This window comes from Mustela lutreola, chromosome 5, assembly GCF_030435805.1.
Source record: "Mustela lutreola isolate mMusLut2 chromosome 5, mMusLut2.pri, whole genome shotgun sequence".
NCBI classification, from domain to species: domain Eukaryota; kingdom Metazoa; phylum Chordata; class Mammalia; order Carnivora; family Mustelidae; genus Mustela; species Mustela lutreola.
In genome coordinates this window covers 132,271,022-132,290,965 of record NC_081294.1, presented here as the reverse complement: position 1 = coordinate 132,290,965, position 19,944 = coordinate 132,271,022, and the positions used below count along the sequence as shown (strand labels likewise).

The following is a 19,944-nucleotide window of genomic DNA, read 5'->3' as shown; positions in this document are numbered from 1 at the left end:
AATTTTTGGAGTTACATGCTTCACTCAATTATTTCACTTTTTGTCTTATGATACAAGTATTTAAGGCTCTAAAATTTCTTCCAAGTGTAGCTTTGGCTGCATCACTTAAGTTATATGTAAAATTTTATTTTCCCCACCCATTTTCCACATTCATTGATGCAAGCAATGAATATAGCCCGAGAACTCTGGGGTAAATTCCTCTTTCAAAATGTATTTTTGCTGGAGCTTGGTAAGATCTATGGCAGCTGGGCTATCTGATCATGTCTTAATTTTGTGCTATAAAACTTCTGCCCAGTCTAAGGTTGGCTACCATGATATGTATTTTAAAGTTGGTGAATTATATATGGTTCTTAGTTTCATGAAAAATACAGTTAATGGATATTTTACTTTTGATGTTCTTTTTGCTATGGTTTCCAGTAGGCAACAGTAAAAAACGCTAAGTCATGCAACCATGTTCATGCCAGAAATCCTCTTCTACATTTTCTTATATGTTTCTACATGCTTCTTTGAGTCATGCACATAGAAAGGGCTCACGAGTACTTTAAAGTGATGACATGACATACTTTGGGCAATGTTTGTGCTATAAATACCAAATCCTGCTCTTCTACCTGCATTTAAAAAAAAATCCAATGAGTTAATCTTTTAACCTCTTGGGACTCATCTACCTATTCCCATCATCCCTAAAATATTTTCAAGGTAAATAAGAAATATATGGAATGATTACTGAAAAGCCTAGCTCCTTAGACTGAAAAAAATCATAATATTTAAGAAAGTATGAGGTAGGCTTATGTATAAAATACTCTTGAGAGGTCATTTAAAAAACGTTAGTGGTCTCCAGGGCCTATTAATTTTGAGTCTAACATTGCTCTTCCTCAAAATAACTGCTAGTAAAGTTTGAAATAAGAAACTGAAAGTCAGTCTACATGTTGCATGTGCTACAACAGGGTTCTTTTATTTTATTAAATGGATCAAGCCTAAAATCCAAGTTTAATTTGACTTCACAGACTATGTTAAATGAAGGCTGAATATTTCAATATTTTCCTGTATTTCTCTTAGCACAACATGCTATATAGTTCCTGCTGGACTAATTTTCATAAAGGATTACTGTCAAGTTCACTGTTACTTCCTAGTGCTAGAATATTGGACTATAGAAAATTTTTTTTTGCTAAACTACTGACATGACTGAGACAGTAGACTATAATTTATGTTGGAGAGGCTATAGTAAAAAGATGATAAATAGAACTGAGTAAGTTTCAGGACACACCTCAAAAATTTACAAGAAATATGATTTAGGGTAAATTGTAATCTCTGACTTTGCTCACCTAATAATGGGGATAATAATACTCAATTCACAGTTGTTGAAAAGATTTTATAAAATAATAAAAGTAGAGTGTTGTTAACAGACTATGGACTCAATAAATGTCTTCTTCTCTTCCTTCATAATTTAAAGTCTTCCAAATTTGCCCTCTGTTGTGATTTATTTGTCATGTGAAAAAGTTTTTAAAGAAGTAAGAACATGGTATTTTATGGTTTCCAACATATAGCCACAGAGATTTTCTTGCATGACGTTTACAACAACCAAGTAGGGTTACTATAAGCAGTTGATTTGCCCCAGATCACATGGTTGGGAGTGGTAAAATATTACTATTTAAAATTGGATTCCTTCTGCTCAATTCAGAAGTCCACATGGAGATTTATGTATTCTTGATGAATTTATCCTGAGGAGGGCATTTTGTAATTTTTTGTGTTCTTCCACTCTCAATAGACCTAATAACTGATCTAAAAGAGGCAATTAAATAGGAATCTTAACAGCAAACATTCTATACCAGAACTTTTTAAATTTTTTTAAATTTCTTTTCAGTGTAACAGTATTCATTGTTTTTGCACCACACCCAGTGCTCCATACAATACGTGCCCTCCCCAATACCCACCACCTGGTTCCCCCAACCTCCCCCCCCCCACCCCTTCAAAACCCTCAGGTTGTTTTTCAGTGGCCATAGTCTCTCATGGTTCTCCTCCCCTTCCAATTTCCCTCAACTCCCTTCTCCTCTTCATCTTCCCATGTCCTCCATGTTATTTGTTATGCTTTTTCTCCCCAAACTGTGGTTTCCATAACTGGAAATCTAATTTGACATGCTATATCTCACTTTCAAGAGAAAAAAAAAAATCACCTATTTATCTTCAAATCTTAAAAATCCCATACAAATTAACAGCATGAGAGGATTAACTGCAAAAGCACAGCTAGCTAGATGCCTCCTAAAATAATATTACTGAGTGTGTTATTATGATTTATAGTAAGAAATTGTATTTTGTCTTTGTCTCCATTTCTGGCACAAAGAAACATTTGGAAGTTTCTAAGTGCTGAAGGCCATAAAGGTGTCTTTTGTTATGTTAAAGATGATAGTTGGCTAGCTTCTAGGTAACCTAAGGGTAGGGCTAGTTGCCTGAAAACTAACCTTGTGATTTGAGAGTTGGGGTTTTCAGTCCCACCCCACTGACCTCCAGGAAGAGAAGAGAGGCTGGAGATTGAGTTCATGTCCCAGTGCTCAATGATTTAATTAATCGTGCCTATGTAATAAAGCCTCCACATAAACCCAGAAAGAAGGTAGGGAGAACTTCCAAGTTGGTAATAGTGTGGAAATTTGGGAACAGTTGTGATGAAGGAGCAAAAGGCTAGCTAAGGACAAAGCAGAAGCTAGCACCCTACACCTCGCATCCCCCGCCCCCCATGTGACATGTGTGACATTCCTCAGGAACTCCTGGCTGCCCTACAGGAAAAACAAATGATAAACTAATAGAGATCACAGTCATGCAAGACAAGAGTCTCCCTCAGTTTACAAATGTCCTAGTGATTTACAATAGCGTAACTTCCAGAAACCCATAACTCAGTTCCTGAAGCCCTAAGATTACCTTCCCCTCCATAAAACTGAGGGAGGCTGAGGTGGAAGGAAATGTAAATAAGTTGAATTTGTTCTAACTCTAAAGTTCATTGGATGTGTGATGGTAGGAATGTGACATTCCACCAGGAAACTCCCAACTGTCTTCATGTTCATGCCTCATCAGAGGGAAAAACCGCCTTGGCTCAACAATAACCAGGCCTCCAGTATCTTAACAGTCTTTAACATACGACAGCCCTTCTGAACACCCTCATTGTCCTCACCTCCCCAACTCCTGAGTATATAATCAGCCCCTCCTCAGGATTATAGGCAGCAGCTCTTTCTGCCCACGGGTCCTGTTCTGGTGCTTTAATAAACCACCATTTTGCACCAAAGACGTCTCAAGAATTCTTTCTTGGTCATTGGCTCTGGACTCCACCTCACTGAACCTCACTTATATTCTGAAACTTCTTCATTTGTACCCTTAGAAATCAAGAAAGTACCATTCCCTTTTCCTCGTACCTTGTCTTATGCATCTCTAACATCTGGCTGTTCCTAAGTTATGTCCTTTCATATTAATCTGGTCATCTACTATGAGAATGTTTTTCTGAGTTCTGTGAGGAACTCTAGCAAATTAACTGAACCTAAAGAGGGGGTTGTTGGGACTTCACATCTATCACCAGTAGGTCAGAAGCACAAGTGACAACCTGGATTTAAGACTGGCATGTGAAGTTGGGCAGTTTGGGGGGCAGTCTTGTAAAATGAGCCCTGAAACTATGGGATCTGAGTCATCACCAGGTAGTGTCAGAACTGAATGAATTGCCTGGTGGCACAGGAGGAAAAAAAAAAAAAACCAAAACCAAGCAAAACAGAAATTTAAAAAACAGCAATGGGCTGGAGAGAAAAGTTCTTAGAAATCAAAACATGGGTTTTATTCTAATTTATCCAGATGGCCATATTGCTGCAAAAATGTTCCTGGAAATTAAATTGACTAGCACTACTGAATATTAATCTTTTGTTTTAAAGAGACTCACTATGAAAACTTGTAAAATTTTATACTGAGCTTCTACTTGAATGAAGTGAATTTCTTAAAGTACAAACAACTGACCTTTTAAGATAATGCATATTTGTTATTAAATTAATCTAAATCTGTGTTCACCACCAATCACTCTTCCATTCAGCCATGCTGTTCCTGCCACACTAGCTTCTACAGCTCCTCAGTTATACCAAGGAACACTCTTTCCCCAGACACTCAAGGAAGCTACTCAGTCAATAAATGCCAACATGGCTCTAGCGGTCTAGAGTTGACATCTGTTCCCATAGGCCAGTAATCATGCTGTGCTGTTAAAGGTTTTTACTATTACTCCTGCATATAACCATACAGAAAAGTCCTTGGTTTGGTTCGCATTTCTCTTCAAAATTCATTAGGAGCCTTACTTGGATCACATGTTTTAAAAAAGTAGCTACTCCTATGTACACACATACACACACACATATATGCACATATACACACTACCTAACCCTTGACTTTATCCCATACACTCAGATCATCATCTTTTTGACAGGCTTCATTTTCGTAGCATTTACTGCACTCTGACATAATATAGATCTGGTGCGGGACATAACAGAGATTTGGTGAAAGTTGCCTCAGACCGGTCTGCTGCAGAAAGACTTATTTTCTGCAAAAATTTGCCTCTACTGTTTTGCTGTCCTGCACCAAATTCTGATGAAAAGCCATAAGTACACGATTTAAGCTGGCAGGCAAGTCATTTGTCTGAAGTTCAACTTAATGGCTCATTGCCTAACTCACCTGAATTTATTCATGAACTTTAATTTCCATTCTGAAAGAAATTTCTTTTTAAAAAACAGCTAAATCTGAAGAAATATCAAACTTAACAAGGCAAATAAACTTTCAAGTCACCATTTAAATGTTAAAGTTGAACTAGGTGTCTTTCTTAACTAAATTTTACCAAGCCCTATATTTTATCTCAAATCCTAGTTCTGGCACCTAATATTACTGTTTATTGATTTTCTTTCATAAAGACTCATGGTACATTTTTTTATATGTTACAGTCTTTTTCAATTTAATATTTTATGGAATCAAAGATATTTCCTTTTCCTTTAACCGACCCTTGTTTATTCTAGTCTCTGAAGTCTAGGCTCTACAGTGCACAGAAACAGTAGATAAGAACAGAGACTCCCGTCTCAGCTCTGCGTCTTACCTATTGTGTTATCTTGTGTGAATTATTTATGATTTTAAGCTTTAGCTCCTCATTCATAAGAAATATGAGGTTAAAAACAACACTAATCTTGTATGGGGTAATTATAATACTCCATAATAATATGTAAGGGTTAAATGAAATAATGCATATAAAAACTCAGCAAGTAGCTGGTTTCTAGCAATCACTCAATGAATTCAATGTTTCAAACATTTCCTGAATGCCTACTTTGGCGAGCACTGTTCTAGGCACTGGCACTACAGCTCCACTAATTGTTAAATGTAATTCTGGCCCTTACGGAATTTACATTCCACTTGAGGAAGACAGATAAGTAAAAATACATCATATGAAATAATTTCAAGTAAACACAACTGTAGCAAAGAGATAGTAAGGGAAAAGGGGAATATAAGGGGGTAAGAGGTTATTTCACGCGAGGTAGTCAGAAAAGGCCTCTGTGATGAAGTGACATTGGCACAGAAACTGACTCAGCAAAGAAGAGGCTCTGTGCATATCCAGTGTGCTTGCTAACATAAAGATGGTGCTGGGTAGTCGATAACCCTTGTTGACAACAATGCCTTGCATCTTCCAAACCTTTTCACAGGCTCTGGGAAGCAGCGCAGGAGAATCAGCCTGTGGAGGGTGAGGGAGGGATGGCTTGGGCACCCACTAGCTTTATTATCATGAGAAAGTTAAATAAAATCCTAATTCTAGACTGTCTAGTTTTCTGTACTTCTGAAGACAGGGAAGAGAATCCTTTGGCTACTGTGTCCTCCAGTTAGGCATTATGATGATGTACTTGTATTTTCATGGGTAAGAAAGAAATAAATAGGAAGTGAGCAGTAAGTTGCTAGAAACAGAAATTATATTGAAACCAAAATAGCATTCTTTATGTAGGCTAAAAATGAAGTCTGGCAAGATGGAAATGAGATGTTTTACAGCATATTATATGGTCAAAGACAATAACTTCTTATACAAATTAAATCAAGAAATAGATTTCTATTATAAGAGTATAAATAATTTCTTAAAGGAAGATATATAACAGATAATACCACCATAATAAAATACGTATCAATTTGTTCTTCATTCATAATTGAAAATTGTCTAACTTCTACAACCTCTGCTTTGTGATTTTCTTTTAAAAGCACAATATAATTTATTAAATAACATGCATAACAATATTTACAACAAACAGATAATGATCTGCCTATTTCAAATACCAGTACTTTACATCAGGTTAATAGCTAGATAAACTTCAAATTTCTACCTCATAAAACAATCATACATATCTCCTTAATCTTCTATAGCTTTCAGTCTACAGTTATTTTCACAGCTAGTGTTATATAAAATAATGAGATAATCAGCTCCACAGCCAGCTTTAGGGGTTTGGGAGAAAGAGAATAATTGACCATTTAACAGTCCACAGAATCTATTCCATTTATCTAGACTCATTTCATGGAAAACTTTATACAGAGAAGGATATAGCTTTATTTGAAATTATATATTCTTATTCAAGCCCAGATATGCATTTTTATGTGCCTCTTTATGACTTTGGTCTCTCAATTTAGACCTGGCTCAGCAAGTAGAAAATGCAAATATTTGGTTGGCTGTAAAATGGGATATCAATATCTCTGAAAACCCAGTTGCATATCTTGTTTACCTAACATGGGTAAAAAGTGTATCTTCACTGCACTGAACTTTATTTCATGCTGGAATTATACTGGAATTCAAGTATATACTTTTACATGTACAGGGAAGGATACAAAACTCCTGTCACAATGATAGAGGTTGGGCAGTGGTAAAGAGGTTGAAGACAACCCCTACATTTATGGTTTGAGCAGCTAAGTATTTGATGGCAAAGGTTCTCCACATTATTCAAAAGTTTGCTTTATGCTCCTCTGCTCTTAGTACCTGTTTTAGCTAACAAAAGACATTCAAAGAGGATTTTCACTTTTGTGAAATGGTAATTGCTTCTTTGCTTTAAGTCATTTTGGCTTATAAAAGGTTTCATAGGAACCTCTACTTTTGAATAGTGGGGAAAACTGGTGTCATTTATTTAAAAAGGAAGACCAAATTTTGGAGTTAAAGGTGATAAACTCAGTTTTATGTAAAGAGTAGAAAAAACCTCATGTCTTTTGGGAAAGACATAAATGTAAGGTAGAAATATAAATTTGTAAACCTCTGATATATAAACAGTAAATGAAACTGCACGAATAGATCACCTTAATCAAAGAAAAGAACTAGAATTCCGTAGAACAACCGCAGTTATTCATTGATGGAAGAGGAAACACTGACAGACTTCTCTGTTTTTCTAGAGAAAAAAGTGACAACCTGTTCCAAACTAAGGAAAATTTTTATAGGATTTTCTGAAATTAAAATGGGGGAAATAGCAAATGGAAAAACATAAATGAAGAATAAGCCAATCTTCTAACTCTAGAAAACTGGGCAAGGAGGCTAATTTCTTAGCCACAGAATCGGTGTTTAGCAACTGTCAAAATCTTTTGTGAAAGCAATGTTAAGGCTCAGCCCCCTGGGAATGACTAAATAATATTATGTGAATACAAATATAGACATTGTGTTCCTGACTAATAAAGTACAGTCCAACAGTTGTTTTGATTTTTTTTAAATTTCTTTAGCAGAATCTAGATTATACATTAGCATTCTTAGGAATAACACTTGCTTCATATTAAAAAGTCATCCCTAGATATACAAAAATTGAATTGATAGACATTTACCTACAAGGTTTTCTGGCTGTTCATGGCTACGCTGTTTTTCATAGAAGATGACCTCAAAGACAAGAACTCTTAACCACCCCAGTCTTAAAGTACTCAGAAGCCAAGCCAGCTCCATTGCTCTATTTTGGGCCCGGTCCCACAGGCTTTATCTTAAAACACAAGCCATGTTCATGCCCACTCTTTACTTCATGAATCTCCTAAATGAAAGCAATGTGTTCTGTGCTAGATTTCAGAGGTAAAAATTACCTAGAACAATCTCTCATCTAGGTAGCTACCTGTTGGCTCTATGTAAGAAACTTGTGACTTATTGTATTTGAGAAAAGTAGTGTAGTTTTTAAAACTTCTAATGTCTTAAAATATATTGTAAACTTAATATCCAAAATTAAAATTCTAATTTACTCATAATTGCTGGACATAGTCTTTGATGTCTACATCTTAAGATCTTATATAAACTGAACTCAAAATCTGAACCTTATAAAGTAAAAAAAAGTCTTAAGTCTTTTTTTTTTTCCAAAGTCTTAAGTTTTTTAAGGAAAACTGGGAATGGGAAACAAAAAAAAAAAGAATAGGCCATTTGTAACCCAGCAAACACTGAATAAAAAGGCAACCCATCTTAATAAAACCAAGGAAGTACTATGTTTCAACATTAGTACCAGTGGTCATCACAAAGCCCTTCCGTTTTCCAAATTTTTATAAATAATCCAAGAACTTTATTTGTTGTGGTAAATGTTAACTCACATTTAAAAAAGAATACGTGTGTGTGTGTGTGTGTGTGTGTGTGTGTGTGTGTGGTGTGTTTGTGTGTGTATACATAAATGCACTTACCTTAGGAATAGGATTCAGCAGAACTACACCTGATTTCTTAGTGATGACCTGTTTTGTTGTATAGTGATGATCTATAAGCTGAGGAATGTTTGAAAAACCAGTGCCTTCAAATCGATATAGATTCTGGAGGAAGAATAAAGTAGAGTAAATATAAAGATATTGCTTCAACAAGACTATGTTCAACAATAAATTAAGTTTCACTAAGAAAAACTATTATATGAATGTACATAATACTACTGAATGGATAAAATGGCAAAAATAAAAATAAATAGATAAATAAAACTTCGATATGCTGAAAAATTTTAACTTTCCATAAAGAAACTAATTTTTATAATGACTAAACATAATTCAAACTGTCAAAAAAGAGAAAGAACGGAAGGAAGAAAATGACCTTGAACACATTTTGCTAAATGATAATCACAGGAAATAAAGCATGAGAAACACTTGACTTAATAAACAAGACATGCATTTACATAATGTTTACACATATGTCCCATCGGATAAAACTTCCAAGATTAAAAAATAATGTCAAAAGTTTGAGGCTATTATATTATATCCAATATAATAATAAATATCATTTCTCTTATGGGGTTATTCATGTTTTATTCTTTCACCAAAAGCATCTAGTCCTTTATACATTATTGACAAAGAAATAAAATGCACAGTGACAAAACTGCAATTATCGGCATGCTCAAATCTTGCACTTTGTGGTTTTATAACATGAGATAAGTAACATTTTCTCAAACTCTGCCACACCCCTTTTCTCTGTCTTCATATTTCAAATAGGCATGCAGGTCAGTTATCACATGAATAAACTGACAGCAATAAATTTAACAAATAAAAAATATCTTACTGGCTGTACTTTTCAATGCAGGAAGCACTGAAATGCAATGTGATGTAATAAATACTTCTATTGGATTGTTCACAAAATGTTCGCCCATACATGTGCAGATACCAACATGAATGTGCTCTAAGAAAACTCTATGTTAATAAATAAGAACATTTAAAATTACCTAAATTTGGATATTATTTATATTACTGGAAGATTATTTTCATAGTTAAAAGATAAAAAAAATTAAAGCTCCTTTTCAAGTATAAAATAAGATTCAATTTACCAGAATTCAACTTATAGACCACTTTTACGTGGATATTTGTTTTATCAAGTGAGGGTCAAACAGGAGTTAGCTTACTATAAAATTAACCACAGAATATAATCCAATTCAATGCAGTATGTGTACGAGTCAATTCAGGGCAAATTGTTAATAAATTGCCTAAAGAATTTTTGTATATTGCAGCCAGATCTACTGTGACAAATTAACAATGATACTTAAGAACATTTCATACTGAAGATGCTAAGCTGTTATTAGGCATGCAATGCACTGAGCAAGTTCTCTCAGTGTCTCAGTTTATTCACTGGTGAAACAAATATTTGGATCCTGTCAAAGAGTAAGTATGAGGCTTGACCAAGTATCAACAAGCAAACCCCAGTGCCCAGTATATGGCACCTGGTACACACTCAATTAAATCACTAAAGCAACAATAATCCCTGGGTTACAAAAATAATTCTACACCCAGATATAGGAAAAGAAACATTTTCAAAGACTATTTTAAATCACATTTTCTTAAGGAAATTATTTGTAAATAATCAGAGATCCTGAAAGGCATTCTTAGATTAAATTGATTAAGAAATAAAGAAATGTAAAGAAAGGTTAAAGGTTATAAAAGTGTAACATACAACTACAATAGTAACAATGGTAATATTTCAACCAAATATACAGCATTATATCCTTGGAAGTCACTGAGAATAAATCTTAAGCATTCTCACCACACTTTCACTTTCACACACTCACCACCACTTTCTTTTCTGCACAAAAGAAAGTATTTAACTTTAACTGTGAGGTGTTAATTATTTTGATCCTAGAAATCATTTTACAAGGTATATCAAACCATCAGGTTGTATACTTTAAATATATACAATTCTATTAGTCAATATTTCCTGAAAATGTATTCTTCCATAAAGTTAAAAATCTATATACTGTTTCTCCCTTTCTCTGATTCCTTCAGTCCACTCTTAACATCAGGAGTTCCTCTTACAGCAGATCATTGCTATTACTTTGGTATAATCTTATCTCCCTCAAAATAAAAGCCAAAGTCTTTGCCATGGTCTATAAGACTCTACATAATCTGTTTTCTATCATCTCTTACCACTACATACCCCCTCCTCCCAATACTTCCCACCAGCCATGCTCATTTTCTTCTTGTAAAGCACACCATATATACTCCTTAGGGAGTTTACATTTGCCGCTTGAATAGCTCCTCAGATGGCCATACGGATAATGGCTCCCTTACTTGCTCCAGTCTTTCAGCATTAAGTCACCTTTTCAGTGAGGTCTTCTCTGGCCACCCTATATGATATTCAATTCCCCAATTTCCTCACCCCAACTAAATTTCTTATCTTCTTTTCCTTACTGAATTTTCTCCTCAGAATTTATCACCATCTAATATCATGCATATTTTATTTTTCTTATTTATTGTTTATCTCCTTCTCTAGACGGTAAGCTCATGTGGTGATAAACTCTTACATTCGTTTTGTTCATCACTGTATCATCATAGTCTAGAACACTGTCTGGCATGTATTGCCTGGATAAATAAACATGTATGAATAAATGAAATATTATGCATATAAAATGAGTGGGAAGCTAAAGAGACAAATAAGATAATTTGGAAATGAATACTGAAAACACACACTCAAGCAAACTCAACACACTGGAGTACAATGTTTGACAAAAAGTAGGTAGCATGACAAAATTTACACAGAATCAAATTTCAAATCAGCCACCAAAGTCTTACATAAAATTCTAACACACCTCTATAACTAGAGAAACAGGAAATGGAATAATGGGAATTTTCGTTTAAGAACATATCTAATTTAAGTTAAATAGAGTTTTCTGCCACTGACGTAGTAATCATTATGGACGAAGACAGTGAGTGATACAAGCAGCAGTATTTACTTCATAGGATGAAATAAGAAACTGATTTCTAGCAATTATCCTTTTAAAGTAATCAGTTCAACATCAGTGAAGTTCTGGAGTCCTAACTGTGCAAAACCAGTTAACTCACTTTCTTAATGATGAAGATAAAGTAATGAATCTAAACACAACGTTAAGATGACACATGCTTACAAAGTTTAGCTAAGCCTTGAGATAAGGTCAAGAACAGCACATTCACAGAAACTATTGAGGACTTGTTTCTTGATACTCTCAAAGTTCCAAATATTATAATTTGTACTTGTTATAAATCTGTAGTAATTTTTGTAGCTCAGATGACATGAGGTTTGGTTCACATACAAATGGATTCTTTCTTAAGTCTTCTACAGTTTCAACAATAATACAACAGAGAGAATCCAGACTAATCTTTAAATCAGACACTTTTCTTTGGACTAAGGTTGCTACTAATATGACCCCTTAAGTAAATTCCAACAGAAGAAACAAATATAGTAATACAGAATAAATTTTTGCAAATTTCTACAAAGATCATTTTGTTATCATTTGATTTACATGGCTAAGTATCATGTAATATGTCATTAAAAATAAAAAGTATGAATAAAAATGATATAATACAAATTTTTTATAATATGAATTATATAGTTACATATAATTAGAATGTATCAAAAAAGCCTCAAAGAATATATACTGAACCCAGAAGGTGGTGTTATGAAAACATTTGCTCCATCTAGAATTTGTTTCTGAGTTATCACGGTGCTACTTAAGAATTAATCATGGGGGCGCCTGGGTGGCTCAGTGGGTTAAAGCCTCTGCCTTTGGCTCTGGTAATGATCCCAGGGTCCTGGGATCGAGCCCGGCATCGGGCTCTCTGCTCTGCTGGGAGCCTGCTTTCCACTCTCTCTCTGCCTGCCTCTCTGCCTACTTGTGATTTTGTCAAATAAAAAAATAAAATCTTTAAAAAAAAAGAATTAATCATGCATATGGATGAAAAGCATAAAAAACAGAATCTAATTTTGTTGCTATACATACTTGCAGAGTACTGTTATACTAAGAAGTCAGACGGGACAGAATACACACATAAAAATGAGGAGGGGATTCAATGAATGTATAATCTGAAATAATATGCCTGAATAGATCCCCTGAAAAAGAACTGAAAACAAGCAGACTTAAGGAAAAGCAAGCAAGCAAGCAAGCAAGCAAGATGATTTCTGAAAGGCAGCTGAGATGAATAAGCTAAGTAAAAAACAAAAAGCTAAATAAAACATTCCTTTTTTGGTAAAATACCTAAAAATGAAAATACAAAACATAAGCGCTAGCTTTCTCAAATAAAAACGACACATGGAATATTTATAAGTAACTCATTAACCCGGTACACAGGATGGATTGCTGGAGAGTTTGGGAAAATAGCATTAATAAGGTTTCTGTAGGTCTTTTCCTAGTTACTTTTATTCATTCTTCAGATGTTGTCTCAAACTTAACTTTCTTAAGTATCCCAGTTAAAAGCTTTTATAGCAATGTGTATCTACAGCCTTATAATTATTACTTTACAGTTTATAATTATATATAACATGTGTGATTTATAAGGGACTGTGAGCCTCTCTTCTAGACTATAAGCTCCACAATTATATCCCTGGGCCTGAAAATTACTCACTCAATCAGTATTTCCTAGAAGTTAATATTAATGAGGTTTTGGGAAAACTTTGTTTAATTGTTAAGAAGAAAGTCTCCTAAGTTTTTAATCATGTGTCAGGGACACAGAAAATGATATCTTATGACAGTTCATTTTGACTTCAAATTACTTATTGCCTTCTCTTGGATCCTTGAAGGATAGGAGTAGAGAGATTAAAATAACTCTAAATATACAACAGTAAGGCACAAACTTGCAAACAACTGTCACTCAAACAAATTTAGGGTTTACTCACTTTCACTTAAGTGAGAAGTCTTCTTAAAGGCTCATGGCATGAATTTAAAAATACATGTAGTTCAAAGAGCCTAGAGATTGTGACAACAACAGAACAAAGTAAACCGGTCTGGTACGTGCAGAGACTAAATCTACCAGCTGGAAGTGGAACTTAGCACATAACAGACATCCAATAAATACCTGGTGAATGAATCAGGGATTTAATACCCATTTTACTACCCATTTTTATACAATAATTACAACATCCACTTTGGAATTATTTTGTTTTATTGACTCATATCCCTGGGCCTTACATATTACTCACTCAATTAGTATTTCCTTTATAAATGGTTAATGAAATAAAAGATGATGATATGCCCTTATACAGAGGATTTTTGTTATATTTCAAAATATTTATATTATATTGTTATTTTTAATTCATCACATTATTTCAAATTTTTTGGTTCCATCATCCCCAATTCTGCAACTTTAATATTTCCCTGTTAATGAATTCCATCAATGTCTTACCTACTAGGTTTTAAGTTCACTGAGAAGGAGGCCATACATTTTTCAGTTTTATCTCCTTACACTGAATAACATGGTTCTTTGCAAAAAATGTTTTTTTAGCAAATGCCTGTTATATAAATAAATTTGAGAAATATAATGGGTACTTTCCCATTAATAAGATCTTTCTGGAGCACTTTTGTTTTACTAAATGTATTTTTGTTTTATCATACACAAAAATAAGGATTTGCATCTATATGGAACAATGCTATTTGAATCTCTATGAAAATCTATCAACATTTATGACACAAAATAAACAATTTTAGGAACAAATCCTAAATATGTTTAGGTACAAACTGTTATATCAAATACCCTAACCAGGCTGTTAACTATGGAACAGGTCGGTGACTAATGCTAGAATTACAATGAGACTCAGATGCTCCTAGATATGATTAACATTATCTGGCTTTATGAAATTAATATATTTAGTGTCCGATTAAAAAGTACAACCCTTCTTGCTTGAAGAGCTAAAATGAAAGATAGATATTCTTTGCTAGAATAGTAAAATGTAAAAATTGCAAATATCTGTGTCCATCTTGATCATTCATAATGTTCATATAATGCTCACAGCATGCAGAGTTTCACCACATGTTAAAAAGTAACTGTGAAACACATTAAAAAAATCAAGCTTCAAAATAATTGCCATCTTACACTGCAGGTGACAGAGACAATGTTGCTAAAAATCCCATTATCTGTGATTGATGAATACCTCAAACTTTAAAATATAAATTCTAAAACAACACTTTCATTATTATTGAAATTTTACAAATAAATCACATAAAAACCAAAAAGACATTTTTATTTTATTTTTTTAAATTTTTTTAAGATTTTACTTATTTATTTGACAGATAGAGATCACAAGTAGGCAGAGAGGGAGGCAGAGAGAGAGGGGAAGCAGGCTCCCTGCCGAACAGAGAGCCTGACGTGGGACTCGATCCCAGGACTCTGGGATCATGACTTGAGCCAAAGGCAGAGGCTTTAACCCACTGAGCCACCCAGGCACCCCCCAAAAAGACATTTTTAAAGTAACTTTTCCAGTTACACAAATATTTTTTAGAAAATACATTTGTATTTTTTCTCAAATAAAGTCATTAAACAGTGGTAAGAATGCCTAATCTCTGCATAGCACCTTATATACCTTACAAAATACATATTTAGTGATTTGATTCCCGTAATCATGATATAGGCTCTTAACCCCATTACTTTCCAAACTATGGACCTTCTAGAGAGCAGAACTGGGTTGGAATCTCAAGTCTTATGATAACAAGTTCAATGCTTTTTTCATGTTATTTGGTATTTTTCTCATTTTCTAAAATCTCACCTTTGTCTTCCTCTCTTAGGACAGCCATCCCATATTTATGTACAGCCTTTATAATCTACTATTAGATTATAAACTCCTTGATGGACTATAATAGGCAATTATTAAATATCTGATAATGAATTTCCCGATTTATTGGGCTCTTCTAGGCAACACATATTTGAGGAAGGAAATGGGATAATTTTAACTCATGGAAGATTTACCCACACAAAATGAAAGAGAATTAAAAACTCCCCCAAAAGTCTAGATCATCTCAAAACTCCTATTTTCAACTGACTGAACAGCACAACATTATATAATAAGAATTAGCTAAATAAAATTAGGCAGTGGAAAATCTGATGCTTTCACAGATATATAAGAACTCTCATCTTTAATAGAGATCTCTGCAAAATTTCAATGACAGAAAGAAGCTAAATAAAATCTTCAAATGTGAATGGGCAACAATTTATTTTCAGAATATATCATACTATTCATTTTAGTTACTTACAAAGTGAAAATATTAAAGACAAGTGTTAATTTGCAAGTAGACCCCTTCCTTTTGGTTTCTAATAATAGTAATTTAAATTCCTACAGTTATATATTTTTATTTATTTATTTATTTATTTATTTATTTATTTATTTTTACCTTACAGTTACATTTTAAACTATAAGTGGTAACAAGGGAAATATTTCAGTCTTGTTTAATGTATGAAATAGTAACTTTTAGAGCTTAGAAAACAGACGGAGACAATCACATAGATTTCAGTTTATACTTTACCTATAACTTTTCCTTCTACAATTCACAAACTGTTTTATAAATATTGCCAGCATGGTCACAGGTTGGAATAGGCAAGCTTATCTACATCCATAACTTAAAGGCACATATAAATTATAAAAGAGTTTGCCAAGGAAATGAGGAAGGACACATTACTAGAAACTGTAGGTGGGATGTACGGATGTAGGAAAATATGATTTTGAAGTTGAGGTCTGAATGCTACACAAAATTAACAATGCAATGAAAATTATAAACCTTGATGGATTTATTCCTTTTAACCCGTTAGAATGGCATCTATTTTCATTTAAATATAATTTCTAGATGTGAATATATGAAATGCCACTGTATACTGAAATGGTCACTTTCATGATATGTGAAATTCACCTCAGAATTACAGATACATACTTTGATATATATATATATACACACAGAGAGAGAAAGATATGTAGATACATATCTACCTAAAACCCTCTGACCTTTATCTAGCAATCATGGTTCACTCTGTTTGTAAGATAATTAGTAGCATTCAATTTCCTGGACATAAACTGAAATCTTAAGATAGCCAGCTTGAAAATGCATGCTCTTTGAAATGTTGGAGTGAAAAATGACAGAGGGCTTCATACGCCAAAAATATCAAGAATTTCTCAGTAGGTAAAGTTAAACAAAACTTCACAATTACTTTTCATCTGTCCAATGCTTAATCAAAAGTAAGACAAACCTAAGAAGTAGTTTAGCAGTACTTAATAAACTTTAATAAATAATCAGAAGCAGCAGTGTGAACAAATCACTTAAACATTTTATCATCAATTTCTATTTATTGTTTATTAATGCCAGTAAGGAACAGCTTACTCATAAAGGGGAAAAAGGAGCCTTAAACCTAAATTAATAATAAAGCTAATTCAACTATCCTTGTCCCCTTTATTAGGGAATTTCATTATCCCTATTTAATTACAAATATCTTAAAAATCTCTCATGGTATATATATATATATATTTTTTTAAAGATTTTATTTTAGGGGTGCCTGGGTGGCTCAGTGGGTTAAGCTGCTGCCTTCGGCTCAGGTCATGATCTCAGGGTCGTGGGATCGAGTCCCACATCGGGCTCTCTGCTCAGCAGGGGGTCTGTTTCCCTTCCTCTCTCTCTGCCTGCCTCTCTGCCTACTTGTGATCTCTCTCTCTGTCAAATAAATAAATAAATAAATATTTTTAAAAAAATAAATGAAGATTTTATTTTATTTGAGAGAGAGAGTGAGCAGGAGAGAGCACAAACTGGGGTAGGGGTGAAGGAAGAGGGAGGAGCAGGCTCTCCACTGAGCAGGGAGCCAAATGCAGGACTCTGTCCCAGAACCCTGGGATCATGACCTGAGCTGAAGGCAAATGCTTAACTGACTGAGCCTCACAGGCGCCCCTGTCATGGTATATTTTTGAAAGCAATTTCAAAGCCTAGTTTCAGGAGTATAAAATTTATTATTAAATTTATTCATGAAAAAAGGGAAAAATTATAATAATATTTTTAATTTTAATTTAAAATAACTTTAATGTTCATGTTCAACTTAAAATATTTTAAATGTTTAGCTTAAAATACTTTAAATGTCTGTAGCACCTGGGTGGCTATCGGTTAAGCTTCTGACTCTTGATTTCGGCTCAGTCATGATCTCCTGGTTGTGAGATCGAGCCCTGTATTGGACTCTGCGCTTCTCTTGGGGTCGGCTTGCGACTCTCTCTCTCCCTCTCCCTCTGCCTCTCCCTGCACTTGTGCTCTCTAAATAAATAAATAAAATCTTTAAAAATGTGTATTTTTTAAATGTTTGTGCATTTGAGTTTAATTTAAATTTATAACAACTATTTGTAATTTATAATAACTTAAAATAAATATGTCCTTAATAAGATTAACCTTTAGTGAATTTTTGCACACTGTATTGAAGGAATTCAGAAAAAAGTAAAATTAAGTACTAAGCTAAAATGTTATGGGCACTTATCATAAACTATTCATCATTTTATTATAATTATAGCATAATGAACTGCATAAGAATATACATATAAACTAAATTGAAAACGTACATCAACAAATTGTATGATAAAGTGTCGCCTTTGTCCATCAGAATATACAGAAAGGACATATTCACCAGGTTTCCCATGACTCTCTCGCACCAAGAAGTCTCCTTGTTGTTTTAATAGATCTTGCGCTTCTATTCTGGGAATTGCTCCATGGTACCAGTCCTGTTCTGCCAGGGGCTTCTCACTTATAGGGATCGTATCAGAGAACTTGTATAAACATTGAGAAAAAATAAATAAATAATGAATTAGAGAAAATAGGAATTCTTCCTGGCAAAATTCATAGCAATTGTAAATACTTCTTACATACATTCCTCTTTTTAATCAACCAATTAAAAGCTTCATGATGAATCTGAATTTTTCATAATTTTTAAAGAAAATATCTCTTGGAACACCAGTGTTGAAGTTCAGCTCAAATACATATCCTTCAATACTTTGTTTATTCTGTCTATAGATGTTCTATCTATAGATATTCTATCTATAGATCTATAAATGCATACAATATTAGCCTTTAGTGTTAGAATTTATAGTCTTATTCACCATAATATAAAAGAAATCCATATATTTAAAGTTTACCAGAGAATTACAATAAAAGGGTGTAATATCAGAGAAATTTGTCACAAAACAATTTCATTTTTATTTAAATTAAGTTAGGTATTTTTATGGAATAAACTTTCAACAAGACAGGCTGTAAACTGCCCATGTCCTATGTTCCAGAAGCAATATCTAAAGCTTTATTTGAAGCTGCCTTGCTGCCATGGCTTCCCATTCTTACCCTCATTCCCCTGACTGGCTTAGCCGTTACCACTGCCACATGGCTGGTCCTGTATAGCAATGGCCAATAAAACCTTAGGAGAAATAGCATCACCTGAAATCACCACCACAAATTTTTTTTTAATAAATTGTTTATTTATTTGACAGACGGATATCACAAGTAGGCAGAGAAGCAGGCAGAGAGAGAGGAAGAAGCAGGCTCCCCGCTGAGCAGAGAGCCCGATGTGGGGCTCCATCCCAGGACCCTGGGATCCTGACCTGAGCCGAAGACAGAGGCTTTAACCCACTGAGCCACCCAGGTGCCCTCACCACCACAAAATTATAAACACGTGGCAAAAACAAGAGAGGACGATAAGCCACGACCATGGCAGGAAAAGTAGATTATCTTATTTTATGAGACCACATGCTAAAATCAAAAACCAGATAACTAAGGAGCGAGTATATGTCCTTGAAATGTTTCTAACTGATAATAAATGGAAACACATTTTCTAGTTACAAGTAAAAAGTTTGTTTTTAACATTCAAAGAACTAAATTGCCCCAGATGGTTAATAGTACTGTGTGGGTAAGGAACAGTAATATGCACTAACTCTTAAGATACTTAGAATACAATATGCACAATGTCTCATGGGAAAGTAATTTACAAATTGGAGAAATTAGAATTATTAATAAATGAAAGGCAAATATTCACATATATAGTTTCTCAGGCTGATGTTATGAACTCTATGTAGAGACAAAGTATGATATCTTCGCAGTAAATGAAAACTAGTTGTGAAAATAGCCTTTATTGTTTTGTACCACTAAAGAGGTCTAAACTTTTTAGGTCAAAGTTCCATTTTACATTACCCAAAACCCAACCTATTGATTTAAAAAAACAACCTTGAAAAATCCCAAATGGAATCAAAGAAGAGCTCACACTTTTGTT

The 19,944-nt window shown here is 33.9% G+C and overlaps 1 protein-coding gene across 5 annotated transcripts in view; it reads right to left on the bottom strand.

Moving 5' to 3' along the window:
• Positions 1-19,944, bottom strand: part of FER (FER tyrosine kinase) — a 483,097-nt gene that overhangs the window by 241,680 nt on the left and 221,473 nt on the right. For 3 of the 5 annotated variants that reach the window (XM_059175617.1, XM_059175616.1, XM_059175620.1), the window contains 2 exons: positions 18,254-18,457; positions 8,653-8,775 (listed from right to left, as the gene is read on the bottom strand). In XM_059175617.1, the coding sequence (XP_059031600.1) occupies positions 8,653-8,775; positions 18,254-18,457 (327 nt within the window). The remainder of the gene's footprint in view (positions 1-8,652; positions 8,776-18,253; positions 18,458-19,944) is intronic. The other 2 variants (XR_009354080.1, XM_059175619.1) reach the window with 2 other exon arrangements.